At 39.9% G+C, this 20,796-nt stretch overlaps 1 protein-coding gene across 1 annotated transcript in view; it reads right to left on the bottom strand.

Annotated features, from left to right (window-relative positions):
- The window catches only part of cdk13 (cyclin dependent kinase 13), a 55,536-nt gene that overhangs the window by 16,851 nt on the left and 17,889 nt on the right, over positions 1–20,796 (bottom strand). Inside the window, exons 2-7 of the mRNA XM_066687261.1 lie at positions 19,357–19,947; positions 10,440–10,610; positions 4,933–5,072; positions 4,292–4,462; positions 2,250–2,439; positions 1,440–1,496 (exon numbers count right to left, since the gene is read on the bottom strand). Of these exons, the coding sequence (XP_066543358.1) occupies positions 1,440–1,496; positions 2,250–2,439; positions 4,292–4,462; positions 4,933–5,072; positions 10,440–10,610; positions 19,357–19,947 (1,320 nt within the window). The remainder of the gene's footprint in view (positions 1–1,439; positions 1,497–2,249; positions 2,440–4,291; positions 4,463–4,932; positions 5,073–10,439; positions 10,611–19,356; positions 19,948–20,796) is intronic.

The following is a 20,796-nucleotide window of genomic DNA, read 5'->3' as shown; positions in this document are numbered from 1 at the left end:
CTAGGCCACTCCAGGACCTAAATGTGCTTCTTCTTGAGCCACTCCTTTGTTGCCTTGGCTGTGTGATTCAGGTCATTCTCATGCTGGAATACCCATCCACGACCCATTTTCAATGCCCTGGCTGAGGGATGGAGATTCTCACCCAAGATTTGACAGTACATGGCCCCGTCCATCATCCCTTTGATGCGATGCAGTTGTCCTGTCCCCTTAGCAGAAAAACACCCCCAAAGCATAATGTTTCCACCTCCATGTTTGACGGTGGGGATGGTGTTCTTGGGGTCATTCCTCCTCCTCCAAACAAGGCGAGTTGAGTTGATGCCAAAGAGCTCGATTTTGGTCTCATCTGACCACAACACTTTCACCCAGTTCTCCTCTGAATCATTCAGATGTTTGCAAACTTCTTGAGCAGGGGGACCTTGCGGGCGCTGCAGGATTTCAGTCCTTCACGGCATAGTGTGTTACCAATCGTTTTCTTGGTGACTATGGTCCCAGCTGCCTTGAGATCATTAACAAGATCCTCCCGTGTAGTTCTGGGCTGATTCCTCACCATTCTCATCATCATTGAAACTCCACGAGGTGAGATCTTGCATGGAGCCCCAGACAGTGGGAGACTGACAGTTAAATTTGTGTTTCTTCCATTTGCGAATAATCGCACCAACTGTTGTCACCTTCTCACCAAGCTGCTTGGCGATGGTCTTGTAGCCCATTCCAGCCTTGTGTAGATCTACAATCTTGTCCCTGACATCCTTGGACAGCTCTTTGGTCTTGGTCATGGTGGAGAGTTTGGAATCTGATTGACTGATTGCTTCTGTGGACGGGTGTCTTTTATACAGGTAACGAGCTGAGATTAGGAGCACTCCCTTTAAGAGAGTGCTCCTAATCTCAGCTTGTTACCTGTATAAAAGACACCTGGGAGACAGAAATCTTGCTGATTGATAGGGGATCAAATACTTATTTCCCTCATTAACATGCAAATTAATTTATAACTTTTTTGAAATGGGTTTCTCTGGATTTTTTTATTGTTATTCTGTCTCTCACTGTTAAAATACACCTACCATTAAAATTATAGACTGATCATTTCTTTGTCAGTGGGCAAACGTACAAAATCAGCAGGGGATCAAATACTTTTTTCCCCCTCACTGTATGTATGTGTGTGTATATATATATATATATATATATATATATATATATATATATATATATATATATATATATATTACACACACACACACACACACACACACATGTATACACACATTTTAATTTACATTGCATTGTGGGAATATTTAAGTATTTTTGTAGGTATTGACCTTTGCAAATAGAAATGAGTGTAGAAAAAGTAATTCACAAAATTATTATTGTGACTCAAAGATAAAAACAAATGTGATTAAATATGATAAATATACAGTGTGTTCAGGACTGTTTGTATGCACACTTACCTTTCTTCTGAATTGTACAGCCGTGCCAGACCAAAATCAGCAAGCTTAATCTGCCCCCTTGTGGAAAGAAGAAACATTTTAGTAGGACAAAGTATCAGTAAAAGTAGTGTTTGTCAATCCTGTGAACATACCGTCTTCTTGGTGTCCACCTAACTCTTCAGCTCATAAGCTATTTCATCCCTATAAAATTAAATTCCATGTACATAGAGCTACACAAACAAAAAGACAAGCTGTTATTTAGGCTCGGTAGAGACATTTTAAAATGTACTTTTGTAAGGTAAATGCTATTTCTGGTAGAGCAAATTACAAACATGTAATCTTTCACTGTTTAATTTATGGTCGGAAGCCACTTTCTATTCTTTGAGCTTTGCACTCATTGCAATTGGTAGAAGGAAATAAAGTTGGGGAGAAGCAACTTGCAATACAGTTGTAGTCTTTATAAGACAAGAGCCTGGACTAAAAGCTGAGTAAATGAAGTAGTTACTAAAGCATATTATGTTGTAGAAGTTACTGAGAAAGAAATGGCAAGGGCATGCAAAAGTAGTAAAATGGAGGATCAAGGGTGACACCAAGGTTTTTGTTGTGGAAGAGGAGAGAGAGTAGTGATGTCAAGGGGAATTAATATATAAATCTATTTATCCCTAAACACTTGCAACTATTAGTGGATTAGAAATCTAAATGATCAAATAAAGTCAAGCAGTGTTGGGGTCAATTCCAAATAAAGCCCTAATAAGCAAAAATAGGCTGAATGCCAACCCTAGTTTGTAACCTTTTTATGATCTCATACTGAAACTGAATCACTGTAAATACCTGTTATTAAGAAGGATGTTTGAACACTTGATGTCTCGGTGTAAGAAGTTTTTTTTGTGACAGTAATCCAGTCCTTCCATTAGTTGCCTCATGAAAGACTTAATATGACTTTCATTGAAATGTACTAATCCAGATTCCAACAGGCCCATGAGATCATGGTCCATGTATTCAAACACCAAGTAAAATGCACCTAAAATGAAAAATGAAGGTAAGCATCATCAACGAGAACACATAATAACAATTACATTCAGTCATTTGAAACAGACACTAAATAAAATGCACACATCACAGAAGCCACACTCATATTGTAATTATGTAAAATTTGAAAAGGTGTGAGGTTATATGGTGTGTAAAGCCTACTGTTACTGTGTGCATCAAATACATGGTAAATTAGTCTGATCACATCATTAGCAGCCACAAACAAATTCAGATAACACTGCAAACTTTAACACAACCCATCCATGTTTTCTTTATTTTCAACAATGTGTAAAAAAGAACACCCTGCAACAGATTTAATCTTAACCCCATTATTTAAATAGTATTTATTCCATTACTATGTGTTACAATGCTCAGTCATGTTTTTGTAAATAAATGGCAAAAAGGAGAAAGAAGAAAACTACAAATTTTCTTCAGAAAACAGCATTTTATTAGGCATAGATTTATAATGCTCCAGACCTTCAGTTTGCCTACAGCATTCTTATGCTATGCTAACCCTCATATTACAGTCTTGTTCCCTGTATATGGAACCTATTACAATGGTCAAACTTAAATTTGTATCCAAACCAATGATTAACCAATAATAAATATAGACGTTCCCCAACTTTCATAATCTACATAACCCAAGGAGTGCCTGTACATAAATACTCAAGGCCCTGAGTTTCTACAGATTCGAGATGAATGTAGATTCACCCAAATTATATCACATGCTTAATGGCATCCTACCAACCGCAACAGTAGGGGAATATAGTATCAGTGGTTGGAAAGGGTGACCAACCATGTGCATTAACCACATTTATTAATTTGATTTTAAAAAACATATTACATGTGGTCCCTGTTGACATCATACTTATTAATACATTGAAAATGTATTACTTGCACTCTACTTTTGCATCATTGTCAACTATAGTTCTTTTAAGAATGAATGTTCCTAATGTTAGAATTATAACTAGTAACTGTAAGTGGCAAGGATAGACAGAGATTACCATTTTCTCATTGATAGTATTTTAAGAAGACCTTTTACAAGTCTTTTTAGGTGTATGGCAGTATCTATTAATTTCATATATGCCTTATTTTTATATAAAAGGTTGTTTAACATTTGAAACACATTATTGTTGTTCATAGCACAACTTAAGGAGTATGAAAGACATGTTCTTATCTTGCTGATCAGCAGGTGCAGCTACTTTTTTAAAACACATTTTGTAGTTTTATAATAATGTGTTAGATTTAGAAGTTGTTAAATTGCGATTTAAAATGTCTGTTCAAAAACCTTTATAATAATAGAGACCCGTATTTTATTTTATAAATGAACTGTGTGTTTAAAAAAGTATTATAGTTCAAACCTTCACTTTTTCCATCCAAATATAACATGCAATTGAAATCTTCAGGCAAGCTGTATTGCTAACAAAGGTTATTTATTTCTTAGGGTATTAATAGACAGAAACAGTAATTTGTTATTGCTGTCAGTTACTGCTTGTAATGCAATAATCTCCCGATGAAAAGTTGACTGTATTACACTGTAGTTATGGCCCCGAGACCCTGCTGAAGGTGGCTGATGATTACGCTCAAAGTCTTTCAGGTTAATTTACACTGAGAAAACAACCTAATAGCCCAATTAAAAAAATAAATGGAATAGAAAAATAGAAAACCAGACCTGAATAATGCAATAGTCTGTGCAGTACCATATTGTAAAATTCACAGTTTGTGTAAACAAGATACTAAGACATGAGATTTGATCAAAAAACGAAAATGTTAAACTCTACATCATTAAAAATGTTTAATGTATGATCATAAATAAATTATAGTCAAGTGAGTCTTGGCAGCACCTTTGTCATTCTTGAAGTCCAAGGCATCCTCCTTATCAGTTACAATTTCCTTCATGTTGATGATGCTCTTGTGATTCAACTGTCGAAGTATTTTGATCTCTCGAATGGCGGTGATGGGGAAACCTTCCTTCTCATTGTCTAGACGCACTTTCTTCAGTGCTACCATCTCAGCTATGGGGGCGAGAAAACTTGACTTTAGCACCCCAAAATACTGAGAAATAAAGGCAAGAGTTTTCAAGTAGCTCACATATTTAAACTTTTGAACACAGTATGTTCTTCTGAATCAATTCTTCTGAATATAATTATTAAACACAAACAAAAAATATATTAATCTAATCTAAAGACAACTCAAATGAATGCTAGAATGTGGTTTTGCCATTTTTAAGGGTAAACAGATATGAACTGTAATACCAAAATAGTATGTGTTGAATGTGATCATCCGCTTTTAGGCCCCAGATTAAATTGCCACAATTATCAATTTAAAAACAATACAAACTAAAAATTATTATTACAGATTGTAAGAATGTTACTTCACAGCTAAAACAATTAATCCAGAACAGTTAGTACTGTTATTTTGCTTATATTTTGTAAGTCACCCTGGATAAGGGTGTCTGCTAATAAATAAATAATAATACTGTTACCCGTGTCTTTGTCTTTTGCTTTGAAGACTTGTCCGTAAGTTCCCTCTCCTGTTATGCCAATGATCTCGAACTTGTCCACACATCTCTTTCCCCAGTCTATCTCAGTCTCCTTTATTTCACCAAACCGAGGGCCACAGATTCTTAAAAAAAAAAAAAAAAAAAGAATTATACAAGGAGATAGTTATAAGACGACACTGATTTTATCAAATGCACGGCATCAAGAGTAATTTAAGATAATTAACATGCTGATACCAAATCAGTCATAAGTAAAACTTGTATTAGTTAGCATTGCTCATTTTGATTTAAGTTTGCCTTAATTGATGTTAGCATTGTCTGTAGTTTGCCTAAATTGAAGTCAATTCAGTTCAGCTGCTGAGTTGGTGAAAGTAAACGGGTTGGAGAAGGGAGATTTTGTCTAGGACTAGCAGGAATTCTGTTGCAGGAGGAGCCAGGTGGGGCTAGTTAGGCGGCAACTAACATTTAGAAGAATGTGGCCACTACAGTGTCAGGTTTGCAGAATGATTGCCTTCCTGGATGAACTCATCCAAGAAGGCTTCATTTGTGAACGTTGTCAGCAGGTTGAAATCGATCAAGGTTCGTGATCTTGAGGCTCAGCTTGTTGATCTGCGCTGTATTAGGGATATAGAAGAATTGGTCAATCAGCCCATGAGAGAGATGGTGTGCACGCCAAAACCTAGGAGAGTTGAGACCTTAGAGCAGGACAGCGTAGAGAACTGCTGGGTTACAGTAGGTCGTAACCGCAGAAAAGGGCGTGCACAACCCCTAGAGACACCCCAAGAGCTTGAATTGCCCAACAGGTTCCAACTGCTGGACACCAAGTTGGACAGTGACAGCTCAGGGGGTGATGGGGGGGCAGTTGAGCACCAGAGCACCATGGTGCCCACTCCCCCCCAGAAGAAGGAGGTAGTTATAGTAGGAGACTCAATTCTTAGAGGTGTAGATCACACAGTATGTTCTAGTGACAAGGAGACCCGCATGGTATCTTGCCTGCCTGGTGCTCAGGTTGCAGATCTCCCTAAACTAGTAGACGGCTACTGGCCAAAGCCGGGGGGAATCCACTGGTCATGGTCCACAATGGAACCAATGACATAGGAAAAGGTAGGACAGAGGTTCTGCAAGACAAATCTAAAGAGCAGAACCTCAACGGTAGTTTTCTCTGAAATACTTCCGGTACCACGTGCCAGGCCAGGGAGACAGGCAGAGATTAGAAAGATTAACACGTGGTTGAAAGCTTGGTGTAGGGAAGAGGGGTTTAGGTTTATGGAGCATTGGTCTTTCTTCTGGGATAGATGGGACCTGTACAAACCGGACGGTCTAAACAGAAGGGGAGCTAATACATTGGGAGAGCGTATGTGCAGTGAAATTGAGAATCATTTAAACTAGGAACCAGGGGGGCAGGGAGCTCTGACAATGGGAGATGTTCCTCTAAGGAAAAAAAAACAAGGGAAACTGCTAGTAGGAAAGTCCTGAAATGTTTGTACCTCAATGCCAGGAGTATAAGGAACAAGATGTTAGACTTGGAAGCCACAGTGCTAGCATGTGACTATGATGTTGTAGGAGTGACAGAAACATGGCTTACAGAAAATGATGGGGATGAATAGAAGTTGGAAGGATACACGCAGTTTAGGAGAGACAGGCAAAATCGAAGAGGGGGTGGGGTAGCATTATATGTGAAAAATGACATTGAGGCAGAAGAACTTGTATTAGATCCCAGTAACGGAACAGAATCCTTGTGGGTGAAGAGATCTGGAGGATTAACGGTAGGAGTGTGTTACAGGCCACCAAACTCAGATATTCAGAAAGATGCTGCATTGTACAGTGTAATCAGGATTGCATGTAGCAAAGATGTGGCTGTTATAATGGGGGATTTCAATTTCCCAAACATAGACTGGGAAAGCCCAGTGGAGACTACAGAAGCAGAAATCAAAATGGTTTAGATGGTAAATGACTGCTTTCTAACTCAATTTGTCAGGGACCCAATCAGAGAGAGTGCATGTATTGACTTGATCTTTTCAAATGACCAAGATAGAGTCAGGGGGACAGTAGTTAGAGAACCAATGGCAAATTGTGATCACAATATGGTTAGCTTTGAGGCATTCTTTCAAAAAACAAGGTCCAAGTCTAAAACAATGGTCTACAATTTTAGAAAAGCAAACCTTGAAGGTATGAGACGGCACTTAGAAGAGGTAGACTGGAGCCCATTGGATACAGAGTCAGTTGAAAATGGATGGGTATATTTGAAGAATATAGTACTTGAGGCTCAGGAGCAATTTGTACCAAAACTTAGCAAATTGAGGACCAAAAAAACACTGGCCAAAATGGTTTAATAGAGGTATGCAAAAAAATAGCAAGAGAAAGAAAATGTTGTATAGCACATACAAAAGGGATGGTGACGAAACAAAATACATAGAATATGTTGAGCTGCAAAGAGTTCGTAAGAAAGGGATCAGGAAAGCAAAGAGGGAAATAGAAAGAAACATAGCTCTTGGAGCCAAAACCAATGCCAAGAGCTTTTTTCAATATTACAACAGCAAGCGGTCAATAAAGGGCAAAAATGGAAGTATCTTGGAAAACTAACAAGATGTGGCAAAAATTCTAAATGAGTATTTCACAGAGGTTTTTACAAAAGAAAAAACAGATGACATGCCACAGGTTGACAATCAGTCCAGTCAAACCCTAAGAGAGATCAGATAAATGAGGAGGAGGTACTAAAGGGACTAGCAGAATTAAAAACAAACCTGGGCCAGATGGGATATTTCCAACAGTACTTACAGAAATGAGGGAAATTATTTATAGGCTGCTAACTCAATTATTCCAAATGACACTAAGAACAGGGGATGTGCCCACTGACTGGAAGACAGCAAATGTCATACCAATCCACAAGAAAGGGGACAAAACTGAGCCAGGAAATTATAGACCAATCAGTCTCACCTGTATCACTTGTAAAATGTTGGAAAAAATGATTAGACAGAAAATAGAGGAGCATCTTAATGAAAACCATATTCTTGGAGATAGTCAACATGGGTTTAGATGAGGCAGATCAAAAAATTCTAATAAATAAGTAAGACATGAACAAGCAACTGCAGCTGTAGATCACGTGTAAGCATATGATATGATATACTTAGATTTCCAAAAAGCTTTTGATAAGGTTCCACACCAAAGACTGATCCTCAAATTGGAAGCTGTAGGCATTCAGGGTAATGTAAGTAGATGGATTATGAACTGGTTGATGTATAGGAAGCAGAGGGTGTCGATTAGAGGAGTTGCTTCTAACTGGAGTGAGGTTGTTAGTGGAGATCCACAGGGATCAGTACTAGGGCCTTTGCTTTTTCTAATCTATATTAATGATCTGGACTCTGGGATAGTTAGCAAACTTGTCAAATTTGCTGATGATACTAAAATAGGTGGCTCAGCAGATACAATCTCGGCAGCACAGGCTATTCAGAGGGACTTAGATAATATTCAGTTGTGGGCCGACACCTGGCAAATTAAATTCAATGTGGACAAGTGCAAGGTAATACATGCAGGTAACAAAAATGTCCACGATAATTACACTATGGGAGGAACAGATCTAGATGAAGTAACGCATGAGAAAGACCTAGGAGTCTATGTAGACTCCTCACTTTCTCCATCCAAGCAATGTGGGGAAGCAATAAAAAAGGCAAACAGAATGCTAGGGTATATTGTCAAAAGTGTACAATTTAGAACAAGGGAAATAATGTTAAGACTGTACAATGCGCTAGTTAGAACTGGAATCCTGTGTGCAGTTCTGGGCACCACACTTCAAGAAGGATATTGCTGCTATAGAGGCAGTTCAGAGGAGAGCAACCAGATTTATTCCAGGTCTGAAGGGAAAGTCCTACTCGGAGAGACTGAGGGAACTGAACCTTTTCACCCTGGAACAGAGGAGACTACGTGGGGACTTGATCCAAGTCTTCAAAATCATGAAAGGCATCGACCACATCAAACCAGAGTAGCTTTTCCAGATCAGCAGGGACACACGCACCCGGGGACACAAATGGAAATTGGGCTTCAAGGCATTCAAAACGGAAAACAGGAGACACTTCTTTACACAGAGAGTAGTCACAATCTGGAATAAACTACCCAGCGATGTGGTAGAAGCTGAAAGTTTGGGAACATTTAAAAATAGACTGGATAGGATCCTTGGATCACTTAGATATTAATGGACACCAAACGAGCACGATGGGTCGAATGGCCTCCTCTCATTTGTAAACTTTCTTATGTTCTTATATCAGATATATCACCACCCCCACCCAATGGAACTCTCTTCTAGAGAGAAAATCCATACCTTTGACGATTTAAGATGTTCTGAAACTACTTTTCAGATGATTTATACCTATACAAATACCTATTACGCGCAGTTATCAGTAAGTTCTTAGTGAGAATGTAAACTTGGTTAGAAAATTTGTTAATTTTAGTATTTATTAAGCTATATCCAATTCCATGTGGATTAATACCAGAATAATTTCATAACCATTGTAGTTTCTCCTACATTGTAGTATAATAGCCTCAGGCGTTTCAGGTTTCTAAGTATTAGTTTTTAAAATATAAATTTCAAGCTCTCAAGATATCAAGCATTAAGAAGGCTTGTTGTGTATTCATTTAGTTGTGTTTAAGTATGTAGTTTCTGGATCCAAAATGAGAACCTATATCATCAGCAGCCTTTGTCAATCCTCTGCTCCTAATGAAGGTTTTACGTTTTAAGATAATTTTGAGTCCAGTTTTCTTACTGGCATCTGAGCGTTCATGATTTTGAAGCTATACGTCTTCAGGTTTTTTTTGGCAATTATGACAATTTGGAAAGTCATAGATTCAGTTTATTATGGGTTATTTTATAATCATCCCCCAACATGTAGTAGTTAATTTGCCTGCAGGACAGCTCTATAATCTTAATCATTATGATGCATGCTACTACTGAATGTCTTCTATGTGTTACCTCCTTTAATAACCCAGGGAAACTGGAAACCTTTATATAGTTCCAAATGCTTCTATTGAACTTCCACAGAGCAGGAAGTTGTTGTCTTTTTTTTTTTTTTTTTTTAAGGAATATTCAGAGGTGTGAAAACATTTGACAAGAGGGTCACGTTTATTCACACCTCTAAAGATTCCTTTTCTGGAATTAAAGTACTTGCTCTGTGCAATGTCAGTAAGATAGTGTCTTGCTGATTTTCTTTTTATACTGCTATCAAATCCATGAATCTTCATATTTACATCTGAATTTTTATTTTCGTTGTTATGTACGCAGGGGTATGACTACTGTAATGTGGAGGGCACTGTGTGTATACATATAAATAAAATGTCCCCTTTTCTCTTTCATAACCTCTTATATTCTAACAGTTATGACTCCATATACATGACATCTGTCTTATCCATGCCTATGGATAATTCAAATTTTGCATTTGAATTATTTGTCCATTTTATTATAATGCAGTCATCATTCCATGCCAAGACCTTCAAAGCCTTACTTTGGTCTGCGTTTGAGGACTGGCAGGGTTGCAACCTTCCTGTCCTCAGGACTGTGAGGAGAAGGATCTCCTCCAGGGAGTTCTGGAGGCAGAGGGAGCTCACTAAGGAGATGGCGAGGCTTTCTCTCAGACCTCTTCTTGTCTGATCTTGAGGAGAGATAGTCTTTTAAACTGCATTAAAGAAAAAGAAAAAGAAAAAACATGATATGAAAACACTGGATTTAAATAACATTCAACATTAGTACAGTAAGATGCATTTTAAATACCCATAAAGGATTAAAATTGTTTAAACGTATACACAAGACAGACAATTTTAAACAACATAAAAGCAAGAAGCAATTGTGGGGCACAATTCCTCCCCCCTCCCCTTTTATATGTCTAATGCATTTTACTTGTACACATACACCGATAAGCCATAACACTGATAATCTCATTATCATGGCACCTGTCAGTGGGTGGGATATATTAGGCAGCAAGTGAACATTTCGTCCTCAAAAGTTGATGGGCTAGCGTAAGGATCTGAGCGACTTTGACAAGGGCCAAATTGTGATGGCTAGACGACTGGGTCAGAGCATCTCCAAAACTGCAGCTCTTGTGGGGTGTTCCCAGTCTGCGGTGGTCAGTACCTATCAAAAGTGGTCAAAGGAAGGAAAAGCGGTGAACCGGCGACAGGGTCATGGGCGGCCAAGGCTCACTGATGCACGTGGAGAGCAAAGGATGGCCCGTGTGGTCCGATCCAACAGACAAGCTACTGTAGCTCAAATTGCTGAAAAAGTTAATGCTGGTTCTGATGGAAAGGTGTAAGAACACACAGTGCATCGCAGTTTGTTGTGTATGGGGCTGTGTAGTCACAGACCAATCAGGGTGCCCATGCTGACCCCTGTCCACTGCCAAAAGCGCCTACAATGGGCACGTGAGCATCAGAACTGGACCACAGAGCAATAGAAGGTGGCCTGGTCTAATGTATCACGAGTTCAAGGTGTTGACTTGGCCTCCAAATTCCCCAGATCTCAATGCAATCGAGCATCTGTGGGATGTGCTGGCCAAACAAGTCCAATCCATGGAGGCCCCACCTTGCAATTTATAGGACTTAAAGAATCTGCTGCTAACGTCTTGGTGCCAGATACCACAGCACACCTTCAGAGGTCTAGTGGAGTCCATGCCTCGACGGGTCAGGGCTGTTTTGGCGGCAAAAGGGGGACCTACACAATATTAGGCAGGTGGTCATAATGTTATGGCTGATCCGTGTATACCAAAATTGTAAGCCTCCAATAATTTATAGACTCAAAGACTCATCTATGCAGAGACCCGAGGTATTAATTAAGTAGTTTTAGATGGCAATTAACTTAACAGGAAGCATTTGTGGGGGTCTGTATACCACCCATCATTCAGACTGTATGGGTCTGGCAGCAATAGTAGATGATGCTCAAATTTTTGAATATACAGTGAGGGAAAAAAGTATTTGATCCCCTATCAATCAGCAAGATTTCTGGCTCCCAGGTGTCTTTTATACAGGTAACGAGCTGAGATTAGGAGCAGTCTCTTAAAGGGAGTGCTCCTAATCTCAGCTCGTTACCTGTATAAAAGACACCCGTCCACAGAAGCAATCAGTCAATCAGATTCCAAACTCTCCACCATGGCCAAGACCAAAGAGCTGTCCAAGGATGTCAGGGACAAGACTGTAGACCTACACAAGGCTGGAACAGTTGGTGCGATTATTCGCAAATGGAAGAAACACAAAATAACTGTCAGTCTCCCTCGGTCTGGGGCTCCATGCAAGATCTCACCTCGTGGAGTTTCAATGATCATGAGAACGGTGAGGAATCAGCCCAGAACTACATGGGAGGATCTTGTTAATGATCTCAAGGCAGCTGGGACCATAGTCACCAAGAAAACAATTGGTAACACACTACGCCGTGAAGGACTGAAATCCTGCAGCGCCCGCAAGGTCCCTCTGCTCAAGAAAGCACATGTACAGGCCCGTCTGAAGTTTGCAAATGAACATCTGAATGATTCAGAGGAGAACTGGGTGAAAGTGTTGTGGTCAGATGAGACCAAAATTGAGCTCTTTGGCATCAACTCAACTCGCCGTGTTTGGAGGAGGAGGAATGCTGCCTATGACCCCAAGAACACCATCCCCACCGTCAAACATGGACGTGGAAACATTATGCTTTGGGGGTGTTTTTCTGCTAAGGGGACAGGACAACTGCACCGCATCAAAGGGACGATGGACGGGGCCATGTACCGTCAAATCTTGGGTGAGAACCTCCTTCCCTCAGCCAGGGCATTGAAAATGGGTTGTGGATGTGTATCCCAGCATGACAATGACCCAAAACACACAGCCAAGGCAACAAAGGAGTGGCTCAAGAAGAAGCACATTTAGGTCCTGGAGTGGCCTAGCCAGTCTCCAGACCTTAATCCCATAGAAAATCTGTGGAGGGAGCTGAAGGTTCGAGTTGCCAAACGTCAGCCTCGAAACCTTAATGACTTGGAGAGGATCTGCAAAGAGGAGTGGGACAAAATCCCTTCTGAGATGTGTGCAAACCTGGTGGCCAACTACAAGAAACGTCTGACCTCTGTGATTGCCAACAAGGGTTTTGCCACCAAGTACTAAGTCGAAGGGGTCAAATACTTATTTCCCTCATTAACATGCAAATCAATGTATAACTTTTTTGAAATGCGTTTTTCTGGATTTTTTTGTTGTTATTCTGTCTCTCACTGTTAAAATACACCTACCATTAAAATTATAGACTGATCATTTCTTTGTCAGTGGGCAAACGTACAAAATCAGCAGGGGATCAAATACTTTTTTCCCCTCACTGTACCTCACGATCAGCAGTCTCTAACTTAAGTGCATAGATTGAAAGTTCAGACATTATGGACTACATGTCACTCAAATAAGGACACATACGTGTATGACTTGTCTCAAATGTTACTGTCTGGAGGTAGACACCATCTCAGAATAAACACAGAGATGACTTCTAAAACATTATTAAATGAGACAAGTACATAATACTATACAGGTTCATATCCCTATTTGGGCGCTGTCTGAAAACAGACAGTTATGCCTCACTCCCACTATATTCCTCAATAATTATATTCCTGAGTATTGTTGCTAATTGACGAAGATATGTATTCATTGCTGTTACTATGTTTATTGTTTACAACATTTTAGCTATCAGTCTTAGGTTACTTATTACTGGCAGGTATTGGTATAACAATGCTGCTAAATCAAGCACCACCAGAAGTGAGTTTTCTACCTGGAAGCAAGTTGTTTTGTTTTGATGACGTCAGGCTGATTTGATCTATACCCTCGACACAAAAATAAAGTGCACCTTTGCCAATAACTAAACAGAATGTTAGGGTATATTGTCAAAAGTGCAGAATTTACAACAAGGTAAGTAATGTTAAGGGAAGTAATGTTAAGACTGTACAATGCACTAGTTAGACCTCACCTGGAATACTGTGTAGAGTTCTGGGCTCCACACTTCAAGAAAGATATCGCTGCTCAACAGGCAGTTCAGAGGAGAGCAAATCAGACTTATTCCAGGTTTGAAGGGAATGTCCTACGCAGAGGGACTGAGGGAATGGAACCTTTTCACATAGCGCAACCGAATTTGAATTGCGTGAAAGCCCTAATTAGACTGAAAATACACATTTTTACGTGATATTTGCAACACATTCATCCATTATGTGCGAAAAGCTGGTGCAAACAGTGGGAATAACAGACCACTGTGGGGATGCATACCTATACCCAGTATACCCAGCTGTTTTACATGGAAACATTTTGTACCCATGTGCAGTATAATTGCTTAATAAGTGTCAGCAAAATTAAGGAGTATTACATGCCACAGCCAGACACAGATGCATGCCCTTGAGAAATCATTACGGGTGAGGTAGGTGGACAGTAAGCTGTGGTCAGTAGGCTTCAAAGGTAAATTGTCCATGTTATTTTACAATATTAGTGATATTCACATCACATGCTGCAATGCAATTCTGAAGGTGCACTACAGAACATCAGTACACACACGTAACAACCGCCTTTATTGTTCAATTGTTCATCCCCAAAATATGAAGCTAGCACTTAATAATACAATTTCGTGAAAGCGGGGGGGAGGACAGTAAAATTTTGTGAGAGCTGGGGAGGTTGTTCATGGTAAAATGTCATTGTAAAAAGAAGGGGGTGTTGTGAGAGCGGGAGGGGGTGGTTCCTAACATGGGAGGGGGGGGGGTGTATTTTGCCACAGACCCCAGTTTGAGAACCGCTGGCCTAGACGATACTATGTAACAGTTACAGCATGGCAATAATTGTGTGTATATGTTTCTTTATTTGTGTAGTCTCCTCTGCTGTCATATATACTGTAGCAACACCACTGAGAGCAGCTTGTGTGGTTAATGATAACTTTTGGCTGTCCTGAGCAGCTAGTATATTGGTAGTGTGTGTGCATGCAGGTTTGCACGGCACAAACAGGTTTGCGAGATACAGAAAAAAAAAAAAAAAAAAGCTATATCCAAATGTCGTGCAAAACTGTGTGCCATGTTTGAATCTCTCTTTTTTTTGGCCAAGTCGCTTTCCTTCTTGCACGGCACACATTGTGCAAGGAAATTGTGCAAAATTGTAATATCAGGCCCGTAGTTTGTTCGATTTCTACTTTTTTAAATATTGGAATACTCAAAATAATATGATTATTCCAAGTGAAAACACTACAAATGCCCATCCCTAATATCTACATACTAGAATTAATTTAGCTATATGTAAGAAATAACTACAATAAATATGCTCTCCAAGATACAACAATATAGAAAGAATTAGTGTTGCAGGGTATTCCGAAAAAAAAAACTGTTTGATACAATTTTGTTTGTAAAGTTTGGTACTTCTGTCAAATTTGTCTCACGTCATAAAGATTGGAGAATCAAGTCGGTCTAGTAATTACTCTGAATTGGTGAGAACGAGTTTTTTTTTTTTTTTTTTTTTTTTTTTAGGAACTTCTCATATTAAGAATATTGCAGACATTCAGTGTACAATGCATATACAAGCATTGGTGTAGAATAACTGTACTTATACACATTTAAATGATCACTGTAAACACTAGTTTTGATGACAATAGAATTACTAGAATTTTTTATTTATTTATTTTTCATTATTTTTCTGTAAGACTCGCAGCAAGAAACACACCTGCGGAACAAGTGCAACCAAGAGAGAGACTAAATAATAACTGTGCTTATGTGTATTTACATGATCACTGTAATCAAAATACAGACAAAAACATACAATTACATTACTACAACGATAGATCGGTAGAATGAGCCTTGTCAGACTCACAAAGCATTAAACATAACAGTAAAACAAGCACAAGAAAGAGAGAAAGGTCACGTTCATGTATTGCAAATGTCTGCAGTTCTGCACAGATGTGCAGAATCCCACCGATCCCATTAGTGGAGCAGCGCAAATCTCTGCAGAACTGCAGAAATCTGCACTACACCGACGTGACCAAAGATACACGGATACCTTCGCAGGGGCGGAGTGTAATTCAAGACAAAGCAAAATAAAGGCACGAAACACACACACACACACAACATCGTTTGAGCAAGCATGGTTCTTGAGATATGACAAATGATGATTTGTGTGGCACTAACCAGAAAGAGACTACAGTAGTTTGGTGCAATTTGGCGAAGAGGGCTCAAGGCGACGAGGCAATTATGCCCCGTTTCCACTAGCCATGTTCAGGTGCACCTCAGCGTGGCCGTGCTGTAACTGTACACCTAAACTATGCCCGGCAGCGTTTCCACTCATTGTCATGAAGTACAGCTGCCCTAGGAAGTGACAGTGAGACACGAAAGGTCAAAACGCAGTCTGGGACGCTCAGCATTCTAGGATTTAGTGTTTTAACTGGAGGCTGAAATACCACTAAGTGCAATAAACTTTGAGCTGAAATGTTTTTAGGATATCTAACACAGTCTTATAGTATAAGTTATACCAGATATTCAAAAGTAGAAACCGGGACACATTGAAACAATATATAAAACAAATTACATCACTTAAAATTTAAATGTAGTTTATTTTGTTTACTAGCGCATCGTAAATAACCATGTTACTTCTCCCTGTATCATGATCTGATTAACATTTGACAGTATAGCTTAAGTATCCTAGATATTCTCCCTTATTATTTATCTGTGGGGGAATGAACTGCGTTGTATTATGAAATACAGTGTGCTGTATATTTCTATATCATGAAATATACAGTATGACAGTCACAACCAGTTTTTTAAGCAAAACGAATACATGTGTATATAAATACGGCTACAACACTCTGGGATCCATAACTTACTCGAACGTTTTTTCCACAAATTCAGTGTTAGCATGTTTTCTCTCTACACCTGCAGCTTTATCAATTATATATATTTATCAAAATAAAAGAATCACACATCAATAACATTGTGCGTGGGATCAGCTTTTATCACGAATGGGATTCCTTTAAAAATACCTTTGACACTATAACTAATGGATCGGTTGTATTAATCACTAAGTTTTGTAAGGTTGGATTACCATTAACATATAGTTATAGCGATAATGAGGGATTACAAATATAATTAAAATATACGATTCTTCATGCGATTGATCACTTAAAAATTAGCCTCCGTTTTAAACATTTTAATAGTTTTAAGATAGTGTAAACAGAGGGAATCTAAAAACCATGCCATTTGAATAATTTTAAGATCATTTACAAGATATTGGGATATTTAATTTAAATCCAGGACGAATAGTTCGTTTGCATGTATTTATAACAAAAAAAGGAATGTATTTTGTCAGGGCACATTGTATTGCAGTACGATGTGGTCCTTTCTCCAGCAGGATTTTCGTGATCTTTTCAAAGACTCTTAAATGTCTTTCTGCTCCAAGCAATTAATCCTGTGTTGCACTTTTCCACCAGGCATTAATAACTGCTCCAGATTAATCATTTTACCAAGGTAAACACACATTCTTTCTTTGCAAAAGTTTCTATCGCATCGAGAGTGTCCGCCATTACTGTACTTACAATTTCAGAATACAGACTCGTTGTGTCAGGCTGCATAAGGGACGTCACAGTATGTGACCCAGACCAGTTTGGGACTCAAACGATACGGTGTACGAAACTGTGCCTCCTGAAACTAGTTCATTGGCGATGGGGGCCGTATGAGGGCCCCTGGCAATAAGTGCTTTTGGTGAAGGGGGCCGCAAGAGGGCTGCAGGCGACGAGGGCTGCACGAGGGCCATGGGTGTTGACAGGCAGGGCAAGGGGTGGGGCAGAGAAACAGCCGTCTGGGGGTGCAGGGAGGGCACCAGCGAAGGAGGGGTTTGAGAAGGTGGGACCCACTGCCAGCACTGCGGGGCATATGGTGGGACGCAGCCCATGCTAAGCGGCACAACAGTCGAGACAGAAGGCAGTGTGGAGACAGGAAGGAGGAGGGAGGATGGAGGATAGAGGAAATGGACGCAGATCAGACATGGAGGACAGTGCTGGGCCCGAAACAAGGATGCTGGGCAGGAACAAAGAACATGTAAACAGCAGCGGTGGGGGACAGTGAGCAAGAGCCACCGTGGGAGGAGGGAAGTGAGGTTATTGTTTTTTTTCTTCTGTTGTTGTTGTTAATATTATTAAGCAAGCTGGGTGGGGAGCGGGGCCATAGGAAGGACTGAGACGGAGGGGGGGGCTGGCGTCGAGGTGGCGGGGGGGGCGCAGGCCGAGAGTCATTGAGTGTACCTGTGTGGAGGAAAAGATGTGAGGCAGAGGAAGACGTCGAGAATGCGTGAACCACAAAAAACCTAGGCAGGCGAGCAATAATCCAGTCCCCTGGAGCCGGAGGGAGACAGCAGAGGTCTGAGGGCATGAGAAAGAAACTGGGACCGGAGCCAGACTGCGGGGAAGAACCAGGAAATAGGGCTCGCGGCACTGAAGGATCCAGAGGCAGAGACATGCAGAGGATTGGGGGCACGGCAAGGTGAGAAGGCGATGGAGGAACACAGGTTCCATGGTGAGGAATCCATTAGTGTAAGTAATCATCCAGATGAAAGGCAGGAGAGTGAAAGATGCAACGCAGGTGAACAGAGCGATGGGCTGACAGGTGTGCGGCGGCGTGCTTGAATGATGCAAAAGAATGAAGCGCTAGGGGTGTGCGTTGATGATGGGATATTTATACTCTTTGACCGGAAGCGAGTGTGATGACATCGGAGTTGTTTACTCCTGAAATTAATTTATAAATTCCACTAATACACTATTTAAAATAAACTTGCATTGTAATATGTAGGCACAGTACTATATTCTGAAATGACAGATAAAACATTTTGGCAGCACAGATGTCAATCAATAGCTAAGAAAGTCAAAACAATGCAAATAAGATTCTGAAATTTATATTATGCACACTTTTATAGCATAATGATACAAAAACAACAGTACTTTACATCTCAACTTTAGCACAAATTCATTGACCAATGGCGTTTTCTTCTTAATGTGAGACTACAGCTTGCCGTCACTTTATTATGTAACCGACACCTGATCTGCTTTGCGCTTCAATTTGTTTATTTTGTTGGTGTAATTATCACAAACAAAATGTGTAAACAAATTGAGGTGACTAATTCCAGCTTCCCTCATCCCCTTTTCCAAACCTCAATTTGAAATGTCTGTAATTTCCTTATATGGAGATGTACAATGCTAACATTTGGCATGAAGTTAGACGCAAACCTCTACTTCGAGACTTACGAAATTACAAAATGGTAGGTTTACAATGCCTGTGCCTCATATACCGGATATAGGGTTAATATATGATTTTCCCTAGATTGTCATGTTTTCCATTTAATTTAAAGTTGTATTTTTTGATTGTGTAAATTAAGAGAAATGTTATTACTGCTCAGTTTGTATTCAAACAATAATTCACCCACCTTTCAGCATTTCCCAAGTCTTCAGATAGCACAGGAGGCAGTGGTAAGGAGGTGAGGGTAGAGTTAGGGAGAACTGACACACGTTCTTTTTCCTTGGATCCCTGGCTGCTGGGCACTGGGGGCTTTCTCTTCTCCTTGGGTGGCAAGGGAGGTTCATCTTTCACTTTGGCATCTTTAGGAGCTGTCCTTTTAGCAGACCATTCAGCTGGAGACTGAGGTTGGCTCAGGCCCTCAGTTTGGGGCTTGGTGGGCCTCTCAGGATGTGGGGAGGGGGGGGGGTCTAACCTTGGTTTCTTGGCCTCCTTGGTTTGGCTGTTAGGGCAAGGCTGGGGTGTTGCAGTGGCGGTGGCAGTGGGCGGTGGGCCCTTGGTGGGTGTGGACGCATTGGAGTTCTTGGCCCCTGTGCGTGCTGCTTCTGCAGCTTTGGCCTTTTTCTGTTTGCTTAGCTCAGCAGCCAGGCTCGTCTTGAAGGTGAGGGTGCTGGGGGAGATGCTGGAAGGGCGGCTGTGGGAACGTGAGTGGCGATGCCGGCTGCGTGAGCGTGAGTGACGGGAGGTATAGGGGCTGCGGCTTCGCGACTTGCCTGTTCTCCTGGAGAAAAAGACAACGGACACAATAAGAAAACTATGACAGATATTAAATCTAAGCTTGAAAGATAAATCATTTTAAATATTAATGATAATATTAGTAATTGTAATAAGTCAATGTAATTGATATAAGAAATTTTATGGGAAAATGTGAAATAAAAGGCATTCTATTTTAACGCATTATATAGAAGTTATATTGTTTTAATATAGGCTACATTTTAAAAATGCATTTTGCTTAAAGGGAAACAAAGAGGGAGGGGAATATTAGCTAAATAAAGTCAAAAGGTATTAAGAGTAAAGACTAGGGTTGTACTGAAGGGTAAATTTTAACCTTTGAAGGTGGTAATTTGCATAATTTATTGATGATGTCACATTAGCTACTAATGTATTGATTTGAATGAACAGCCTACTTTTTTGGTTTACAGGTAATCTATATAAACAAAATAAAACATCCCCTTGTAGTTTAAAATAAGTTATTGATCATGTTTTTCCAACAACAACAACAACAAAACAACAATAATAATAATAATAATAATGGGTCAATTGCAAAGAACTTGCAGAGTTTTATGGATCATATCCAGTACGCTGCTTTCAGTTGTATGCAATTGACCCGTTAAGCCTAATAAATAACGCATAATTGAAACTGAAGAAAAAATAATGCTTAATAACACAGTGGTCCACAGGTATCCCTGCAAACACACAATGTTGCCACAATGTTGTAGCAATGTAATTTAGTTGTGTGTTAGCTGGGATCCTGGCAAATGGGGGATAGTTCTCTTTTTTTTTTTTTTTTTAAGTTTCTTCTGAATCAGTGTAATCATATATTTTCAAAATACATTGTCTACATTTAAAT

The sequence above is a fragment of the Amia ocellicauda genome, chromosome 2 (assembly GCF_036373705.1).
Source record: "Amia ocellicauda isolate fAmiCal2 chromosome 2, fAmiCal2.hap1, whole genome shotgun sequence".
NCBI classification, from domain to species: domain Eukaryota; kingdom Metazoa; phylum Chordata; class Actinopteri; order Amiiformes; family Amiidae; genus Amia; species Amia ocellicauda.
Note: the sequence above shows the minus strand (reverse complement) of the source record. Positions and strands in the feature narration are given on the sequence as shown.